The 10,664-nt window shown below is 30.6% G+C and overlaps 1 protein-coding gene across 1 annotated transcript; it reads right to left on the bottom strand.

Annotated features, from left to right (window-relative positions):
- Nucleotides 1-2,794: 2,794 nt before the first annotated feature.
- On the bottom strand, nucleotides 2,795-6,446 carry LOC118180737 (modulator of smoothened protein). Its single transcript, XM_035349801.2, has one exon. It carries the CDS (start codon nucleotides 6,265-6,267, stop codon nucleotides 5,764-5,766), a length of 504 nt encoding a protein of 167 aa, XP_035205692.1. The 5' UTR covers nucleotides 6,268-6,446; the 3' UTR covers nucleotides 2,795-5,763.
- Between the last annotated feature and the right edge of the window lie 4,218 nt (nucleotides 6,447-10,664).

Below are 10,664 nucleotides of genomic sequence, written 5' to 3'. Positions count from 1 at the left end.
TATGTCTTTCAAAAAAAAACTCTGAAAGCTTTCAGATTTTCTATTACGCCCATAGAGGCGTTTTTTTCAAGGCGGATTTAAAACGAGATTTGAAAAGTGATCCAGGCATTTAAAGTCATTTGACGCAAAATACCGTTAGACAATGTAATGTCTTTGCGTAGCTACGCCACCTACATAATATTGGTAAAAAATGTGAAGAAACCCCACACATAAAAAATCCTTGATGATGCAAACGGTTTTGAACTATTACTAGTTAAAACTAAATACGTAAACATCACAATGTAAAGGAAAATATGTTTTGGTGGTGAATTGGCATGATATGGCAGCAACAAATACTCCCATTCCCTGCAGTAATGTATAAAAGTAAATTTTCATAATTTTAATAAAATTGATTTTGTTAAACTTAGAAATGCTTATATGCCATTCTTTACAGCATTTAAACCATTTTTGCAACTGGAAGTATACATCTACAACCAACAGTTATAAAAATAAAGGCTGGGCAAGGACCTCTGTGGAAATGGTGTATATAAATTCATAGAATAGTATTTAGTTAGATTTCAGGTGTATGTCTAATATATATTTTTTTGTCTTTTTGTACTAACTGCACTTGTCTTTTCTGTTAATTCGTTAGTCACTACTTTCTTTTTAAAGATAGCTTTTTTATGTAGTAAACATCAGCAAGTGAATTATTTGCTTCTTGTCTACAACTTTGATGACTAGCATGGTACATGAATTTTAAAATTTTTAAAAATTAATACATACACAGGATGACATAATGAGTTTTAAGGTAATTAAAAAGTTAAAATTATTGATTGTTAACAAAAAGTGGGATTTCTGTTTCAAATTAAAAAAAAAAAAAAAATTAAACTGAAGTTTCTTACAATGCGAGTCGCATGAATCCTGTGAATTTGGACATGTCTAGCATAATCCACCTATACTGTATATTTGTTTCAGTTTCTCATAGCCTACTATATTTATGAGATAAAAACACCTGATAGTTTTCAAAATGAAAAATACTTCATAATATGATATTAATGGTGTAATAATTTACAATGAAAGGGTAGAAAGAATAGATACAGAGTATAAATTATTTGCTCAAAAAAATTTAACATCTTAGAAACTGTATCTTTCAACTGATATTCATTAGTCTGCATATACAAGCTTAACAATACCTACTATATTAAATTTTGAAATATTTGTAATTTCTTGCATTTTGTATTATTTGAGATAACTCTTCTTCCCAAATTATAAAATGAAATTTTAACAAAACTTCAGTACTCATATAGTCTGCTGTGTTGCACTACTTACAAAACCATTTAACCATTTATAAAACACTTTCTGAATATCTATCAGACTTTATTTGAAAAAGTAACTCGGTGGTTGTAACATGGCCAAGCAGAGACCAGTACTCTCTGGCAAACTAAATTCTGTGGCGAGAGCTATTATCTGAACTAACAGTGACTAATTATGCTAGCAAAAACTTCCATTTCGAAATTATCATATTTTTGAGCCCAACCTTATATGTACATAATAAGTAATAACGTACCTTAGATAAAATACAGCAGAGGAGAAACCTGATTGTTTTCTTAATTGTTAATTCTGCTGTCAGTCTTTGACTAGTCGAGTAAAAATCAGCATTTTTGCAATTATATGCATGTATGTATATATGTATATACTTTCAAATATTTTTAAGGAGTTTATAAAACCACAATGAAAAAGAAAATAAAACCCAGACACAAATTTGTACAATGTACTGCAAGATTTGAAAATAATAAATCAAAATCTCGAAAATCAGAAAGAAAAAGAAAATGCCGTAAAATTACAAAATTGTAATAAAAAAATTTTCACTTCAAAGTGAAAGAAAGTATAACAAATGGGAAATTTGTACATATTTAAAACCAAAAGATCAAAAAAAAAAAAAAAGTCTAAAGAAAAATGAATACAATTATTAAATAGTCAAAAGAAGAAAGAATGCTTACCTGACATGGTTTAAAGAGCATATATTTCTGTTTACCGAAGCAACTAGGTTTTCAATGAAATAAAAATTATAATAAATGTTTTTCGATAACTCATATAGATAAAAAAAATCCACAGGATGACATAATGAGTTTTTAAATGTAACAAAACTTATGTTACCAGAGCAATAAAAATACTACAATAAATTTGCCTGTTCAAGATAATAAGTTTCCTTTCTTCTTGTAGTTCAGGTTTTCTGTTTAATAACTCATTATGCTAACTTTTGTATGCTGATCCTTAAGCTAGATAATTTAGTGAAACATTTTTAAAACTGGCTGTAAACTTAAAAAAGCAGTCTGTTATAATACAACATGATTTTTTACAATAAGATTCATACCTGCGATATAACTGAAAAGGTACTTAATTTAAAATAAATGTCCAAGTAATCAATTTTAATGGAGCAAATGATTAGCAACATTTAGAATAAAATGTTAGTAAAAAATACAATTTTTAAAGTATTTGTCATTTATTTTGTAAAAGAAATCATAGTTTTGTGATAGAATCCTACCTTAAAATATGACTTCCTTTGATCACATACCAGCCAACCCTTATATTAATGCTCAGTCGTAACCAGAACTCAGATCTGTTAATTTTGCATCTATAACAAAAATATACTTGTCATCTTTGTTTTATGTGGTATTTTATGTAGCAGCCCCTAAAACATTTGATTTTAAAGATTTAATTTTGTATGTATTTTATAGAGATCACATAAGTTAAAATTATACCCATAATTTTGTCAACATGCTTTGAAAAAATTATAATAAGGAAGTTAAAGAGCTGCAAGAGTAGCATCCAATTTTATTATCAAATGTCTTTTAAAAACAAATTCTATACAAATCATATAACATGAAATTTGCAAAACAGTTTTAAATCTACTTTATGCCATAAATTTACTTTCATGAAATGAAAGCCATTCTTTTCAAAATGCAATTTTCTGCATGCTAAATATATTGGTAATGTCAAATTTCACATTTATTTGCTTATCAATGTCTGCAAAATTATCAAAAAAAAAAAAAAAAAAAAAAAAATTGCAAGAAATAAGAAAATTAAAGTAACAGGAATTAAGCATTAGACATAAGAAACAAACTGTATTTTATATTACATTATTTTACTTTAATTTTTATATATACAGGCACTTCCCACCTTATAAACTTTTGCATACAAGCAGAAGACTTATTCTAAAAAAATAAAACTTGTTTGGCGTCAAAACGAATTCAGAGCCTCAGATTTTTTTAAAAACAAGACCAAATTCTGAAAGGTTTGCTAAAGTCTGCTGCTCACGATGTTGTACAGTGCTTTCATCTTATTTACAGTGAAAGAAAAGAAAACCTGCTCAGACAAGTTTAGACAATTATGTTTTAAAAAAAGACACATCAGAAATTGGTGTTGCTGGCCAATCTAACATGCCAACTCATTCCACCTCTCATACAGTCTCTTCATACCGAACGCCCCTTTTACTTGCTGATGAGTCTCCAGAGGGCATGTCAAACAATGCTTCATTCCCACCCATGTAAAAATCTGCTAGCCTTATCCTTATATGCTTAAAATTGAGTAAACAATTCCAGGTACATACTACACAATAAAGTTATTTGGTATTTTTCTGTAATACACCTGACAGGCCTTTTGGTGTATAGCAGATGATGATTTATTGGCCATCATCTGCCATGTGGTATGTTTGTTAGTAGGTGTGCACATGTGGCTTTTTTCCCTCCCCCATCTGTAAACTATACTTATAACTGGAAATTATTTGCAATTAAAAAAACATACTGACAGGTTTATAACATGAAAGTGATTCCTTATTTATTAGTAATATACTGTATTCGAAGTTTAAAATGTATTATTTACTTGTTTCAGTATTTAATTGTGCATTTGACTGCATTTATAGTTCTTATCTCCAAAACACTGTTAGGAAATATGCATAGGAAACTTAATAACATTTTTCAAATAAATTCATGGTATGAATGGCTGTTCAGAATGTAATTCGTTCACATGGTGGGAAGTGCTAACACATTTCTCAATACCTCTCATTATTATCAAAAGTCTTAATAATAAGAAAAACTGTGATCACTTATAGAGAAATTATGGCACTTCCATACTATAGAGGCCCATATTTAATTGTGTATTTGACTGCATTTATAGTTCTTATCTCCAAAACATTGTTAGGAAATATGCATAGCAAACTTGATAACATTTTTCAAATAAATTCATGGTATGAATGGCTGTTCAGAATGTAACTCATTCACATGGTGGGAAGTGCTAATACATTTCTCAATACCTCTCATTATTATCAAAAGTCTTAATATTAAGAAAAACTGTAATCACTTATAGAGAAATTATGGCACTTCCATATTATAGAGGCCCCCCTCCCCAAGACTGAAGCGCTAATCAATCAATATATCTTGCCATGTGTTCTTATACCTCGCTACATGTCACATTTTGGTTGATTATATATTAAATTTTGGGGCCCACTATAATAAGGAAGTATCGAAATTTTTCTATGACATATATTCTGATGATTTTTGTATTTGTACTGGTTACTAATAATTATAAATATCATCATGTTTTAAGCCTTTTTTAAATATTAATATTACTCTAAGCATAAGATTTCATTCTACATCAATATTCAAGCAAAGCTTAACAATCCACAGAAGAATACAAGCCAGTTAGTTTTTACTTTCCTTAGGCAGATACCCTTGGACATTTTGTCTACATGATAACATGAACAAAGTACCATGATTTACATTTGAAGTTTTTACATTTACCTTACATCAAAGCAATAAATATCATACATATGATTCAAAATATTAGCATATTTATATGCAATCTACTTCTGCACATATTTTACAAAACTGTGGTAACAGTCAGATTCAGTTAAGCAATATAACTGTAATTATTTTACAGAAATATTTACCACAGAAGATTTCAAAATTAAAATAATTATGTAGTAAATCACCCACTTATATGACACATATCAATATGTACATGGACAAAGTCAAGGAAGTGCGTAATTCTCTGATATTTTTTAAAGTGAAAATAGATAGATGTGTACATGGATACCGAGTTCGCGAAACTCTTTGACTTGTTATTTTCAAGTTGATGGAGAATTGGCCACTTACATGGCACGCATCGAGGTGTACATGGACAAAGTCAAGAAAGTCTGTAATGCCGAGTTTGTGCAAGTCTCTATTTTTTTAAGTGAAAATAGGTCGATGTGTACATGGATACTAAGTTTGTGCAAATCTTTGACTTGTTATTTTCAAGTTGGCAATTTTGAGAAATGCACGAAGCAGTGGGTGATTCTGTGCTTTCCCCTTATTATGTAAGTGTAAATGACTTAATTTAAAAGACTGCATATTCCATCAGCTTGTTATGTTCACAAAAAGTGTCAAGTTTTTCTATGAATAGAAAAGGAAATAAATTTGAATCATTGTCTTTAATGATAACTTTATTTTATATGAAACAATAAAGTCTGAAACTTTTATTTAATTAACTAATACAAGATTGTTAAGATACTCAAATTTATCATAAATAAAAAATTCATTTCATAATGCTTTATATACACAATAATTATCCCAGCCTTTTAAGCATTTCAAATTCATAGCAGTATAGTTTATATATTGAGAAAACTGTGCACATGAATACATAAAATAAACAATATTTATAATTACATTAATACTTTTTTTTAAAGATTTGTGGCCCAACACAATTAGTTGAGAAATCTATAATACACCAGTTAGTTTTAGAACTTTAAAAATGAGGCATACAAACTTTACCGGCAAACAGTTCAGAAATTACTGTTATCCACAATGCTAATACGAAAAATATGTAGGATAGCCCAACCTGGTGGCTACTCGGTAACTGATATGCTTCTCCACCGATTTCTTCCATGGTGAAACCCATAGGAAAAATTACAGCAGCTAAACAAAACAGGACCATTGCTGAAAACCCGACCCATCTAGCATAAGGAACAACTTGTTCATTCCAATGAGACAACATTAGTAAGCCCACTGTAGTGGACACGCAAATACAACCAATTATGATGCATATTAATGATAGCATCCATTCTGGCTGCAAACTTGGAGAAAAGCAAAGCTGCTGACGACCATAGATTGTCATACAATTTCGAAGAAGGCCAAGTCTTGTATTACCTCCAACATCTGACACTATCCAATCGGGTAAAGTCAAACTAATGATGGCGAAAACATTAGCCGCTAGGAACAACGCTCCAGATATTACCGTCAGCCTGTCCATAGCTGCTTAATTAAAAAAAAAAAGATTACATAAGTTACATTTTAACTCAAAAATCTCGGCTTAAGAGTTCATGACAGGATACCAGTATATATTATATTAACATTTACATGATCACATTCATGTATTGATACTACATGATAGTAATTTGTTTGAAAACATTCGATACGAAAGTTGAAGTTTTTATCATGACATGAGCAAGCGCAAAGTAGGAAGGATTAGTTCTGAAACGAGGCATGGTGAAAAGAATTTTACATGTATATAAACAGAATGTAATAATGTGAGTTACATATTAAAGAATAAAAATATACATATGACTAAGGAGAACCTTAGTCATATGTATATTTTTAAAAATATAAAAAAGAAAAAAAAAGGAAATTTTAAACGACATGCAAAACGAAGATCAGACGCAAACCGAAGGAAAGGGTTAAATGAATTGCCGATCATAATCTGCAAAACGGGTATTTTTCTGGAATGGGTACCATTTTGAATTTATGAACTTTTTTAAAATATGGTTACTTTTATCAAGTTACTTGCATATTTACTCTGGTAAAAGAAAAAGACAAAAAGGAGAACAGTTATTTATTCGAGCGTTCTGGCAACAGAGAGAAACCAGAAAAAAACCGTAAAAGTAGCACCTTTTTTTTTTTTTTTTTTTTTTTTTTTTTTTTTTTTAGAACTTTAACTTGAATTTGACTTTTGGGATACAGTAGTAGACTCCCGATTATCCGCGCCTGCCGCACAAAGTTTTTTTTTTTTTTTTTTTTTTTTTTACAAGCGTAAAGCAAAGAAAATAAAAATGTTCACGAAACTGAGAGAAACGTTAAATTTGCTAACAACGTGCTTATTTATGGAAAAAATATCCCAGGCCTTCTCGGAAACTTCCCCTCTAATGAGTAAATGATTTCTTACTCACCCTTGCAGTGCCCGCTCCAGCCCTCTCTCTCGTCTTAATCTTACTGACACGTCCACTTCCTCCCACTCGACATTGTTAGTTTAAGCCTGATAGTGTTTGCGAACCGGTCGGAGTTAATTACTGTGTTCAGTGCTTGTGCTTTTTGGTTTTGTTTTTCGTTACCGATTTAAAATGTCAGGAAAGCGAAAGAAGGTTGTGTTGACGATTGCGCAAAAACTAGAATTAATTTCCAAAGTAGCAAACAACGCTACAAGGCAGCAGATGGAATTGGATTACGGAATCGCGGAAACAACAATGCGTGAGATTCTAAAGCAAAAGGACAAACTGGTTATCTTTGCATCAATGTCGGACAGTGCTTCCGCAATGAAATCGCGAAAAACTATGAAGGGTTCTACCTTTGATGAGCTAGACACGGCATTGACAGAGTGGTTAGCTGAAGTTCGAAAAGAGTGTACTCCTGTAAATGGTCTTAGGCCTGAAAGGAAATTTTGATGCGTCTTTTGGCTGGTTGACTCGTTTTAAGCAGCGACATGGAATTCGAGAAATTGGACTTCATGGGGAGAAACTTAGTGGTGACCAAAGAGCAGCCGACGATTTCCACCATGGATTTGAAGAATTTGTTTTAAAAGAAGAGCTATCTTTTGAACAAATTTACAATGCCGACGAGTCGGGACTTTTGTGGAAATGTCTTCCCACTCACACTTTAGCATTTGAAAATGAAAGTAAAGCGGCGGGTCATAAAAGCAGCAAGGAAAGGATCACTATAATGTCTTGCAGTAACGCTACCGGTGGACATAAACTTAGACTTGTTGTCATTGGAAAGTAAAAAAACCGAGATCTTTCAAAGGCACAAGGATATAAAATTTGCCCGTTGATTACTTTAACAAAAAAAAAAAAAAAAAAAAAAAAAAAAAAAAAAAGATGGATGAACCGAAACATTTTTCAAGAATGGTTCGAAAAAATCTTTGTTCTTTAAGTGCGTAAACATCTTAAATCGAAAAACCTGCTTGAGAAAGCTGTGTTGAAATTATTTCTTTTCTCTCCTGATGGAGCCAATTTCCAATTTTTCTTTTATTATTTATCGTCTGTCGCCAACTAGGTCACGTGACTGGCGGCAGAGAAAGAATGTAATAACTGGTTTAGTTTAGCTTGAGTGCGACGCTTGAAATGATCTTCTTGGCCGCATAGCGGTAATCAACAATTATAATAATTGTTCTTGATAAACTAATCTTGGCCCTATGATGGGAAATTTATATTATATGTATATTTTGTGCTTTCAATAATGTAAATAATGTACATAAGCTCTTCATTAAATATTTCTGTGTTTCAACTGGAAGTTTTTATTTTCAAGTTGAGTCTTTACGTGGAAATGGTATATTGACTCTTGATTATACTAGTATATTCTTGATTAATTTGATGCTTTCCCAAATCGTGAAAAATAGAATCGGAATTCGTGATCATAAACGCTCAAGTTTTTATACATGTTTCTGGTACCGAAATTCCCGGACATTTAGATACTACGAAATCGAAACAATATATTTCTTGATATGTCCTGTGCTGGAGTAATGGAAGGATACCTGAAAATATCAGGTAAGCCATTTTCTTTCATTTTTGAAGTATTCAACCTTGAAAAATAATGATTGAGTTACATAAAAATATTGAATATTTATGTTGATTTATTGAAATATTACCTGAAAGAATAATACTTGATTGATGCTTGAAAAAATAATTTATCTTAATCGAAGGAAATTTGTGGGCTATAATATATTGTTTTTAAAGGAAGTGCTTAAAATATTGAAATACTGTACTTTAATTTTTATTACAATTATTTGTTGAATTTTATAAGGTTATATTCCATTACTTGAAATATGGAAAATATAGACAAATTAAAGTTGAAAAGAGCTGCTATCAGATCTGCAATCACTAAACAAATAAATAAAGCAGAAGATTTGCTGAAAGCAGCGATTGAATGAACTGACACAGATTCCTTGTTAGAGTGTCAGGATATTTTGTCAGAAAAAGAAAATTCTTTAAATGAAATTGATAAAGAGATAGATAAATTGATTGAAGATAAAGCTGAATATGAAAAAGAATTAAAATCGGTTGAAGAATACTCTCATAAAATTTTGAGTATGAAATCCAAAATTAAGAATAGGTTAAGAAAATGTACAGCAGATACTGAAGTTAACGTAGTTCAAAATGTACCTGTAACTCCTGTAATCGAAAATAAATTTGTTGCGGCAGTTAAGTTGCCGAAATTAAATATTGAAAACTTCTCTGGGGATCCCAGCACTTATTTAGAATTTATTAACTGTTTCAAGAATGCTGTGGATAACAATGATTCTTTGTCAAATATAAGTAAATTTCAATACCTGAAATCTCTTTTGACAGGTACTGCATATAATGTTGTATCAGGGTTTGATCTCACTGATGAAAATTATGATGAATGCCTAAAATTGTTAAATGAGAGATATGGTAGGCGGGATACAATCATAAACTGTCATATAAATAAAATTTTGAACTTAGAGCCAGTAAAATCATCAAATAATATAAAGGGACCATCTGTATTCAACGTAAATGATATAGTGCTTGTTCATGATGAAAACTTACCTAGAAGCTGGTGGAAATTAGGAAGAATAACCAAAACTTTTATTGGTAGAGATGGAATGATCAGATCTTGTGAAGTGAAAACTGGTAATTCGGTAATCAAACGTCCATTGCAGCTATTGTACAATTTAGAAATTGATGATATCAATAATTGCAATAATCAGTGACTGGTCAAAAATTAGACTGAATGACAGATAAACTGATAATTTTTTTCCATAATGTTTTCATTTATTCATTTTATTATTTTCCTTGGTTTAATGATTTATGGTGATCTTGAGAAATGTTAATTTAAATGTTTTGTTTTTTCTGTAGTTTCAGAAAAAATTTTCTTGATGTTAAGAAATTATTGATATAATGTGACCTTGTATATGTAAGTAATTTTTATTTATTGCTTATTGTTATAGTGATATTGTAATGGTAAGTTAAATTTGTGATGAACCTATTGTTCATCGGGGGAGGAGTTTGTTGAAATTATTTCTTTTCCCTCCCGATGGAGCCAATTTGTCTTTTATTATTTATCGTCTGTCGCCGACTAGGTCACCTGACTGGCGGCAGAGAAAGAATGTAATAACTCGTTTAGTTAAGCTTGAATGCGACGCTTGAAATGATCTTCTTGGCCGCATAGCGGTAATCAACAATTATAATAATTGTTCTTGATAAACTAATCTTGTCCCTATGATGGGAAATTTATATTATATGTATATTTTGTGCTTTCAATAATGTAAATAATATACATAAGCTCTTCATTAAATATTTCTGTGTTTCAACTAGAAGTTCTTATTTTCAAGTTGAGTCTTTACGTGGAAATGGTATATTGACTCTTGATTATACTAGTATATTCTTGATTCATTTGATGCTCTCCCAACTCGTGAAAAAT

This window comes from Stegodyphus dumicola, chromosome 7 (genome assembly GCF_044657685.1).
Source record: "Stegodyphus dumicola isolate Sdum_Otavi_A_Nest chromosome 7, ASM4465768v1".
Taxonomy (NCBI): Eukaryota; Metazoa; Arthropoda; class Arachnida; order Araneae; family Eresidae; genus Stegodyphus; species Stegodyphus dumicola.
Note: the sequence above shows the minus strand (reverse complement) of the source record. Positions and strands in the feature narration are given on the sequence as shown.

Bases quoted from the DNA above. Each gene is read 5' to 3' on its own strand.
- LOC118180737 (XM_035349801.2), bottom strand. From the start codon at position 6,267: ATGGACAGGCTGACGGTAATATCTGGAGCGTTGTTCCTAGCGGCTAAT.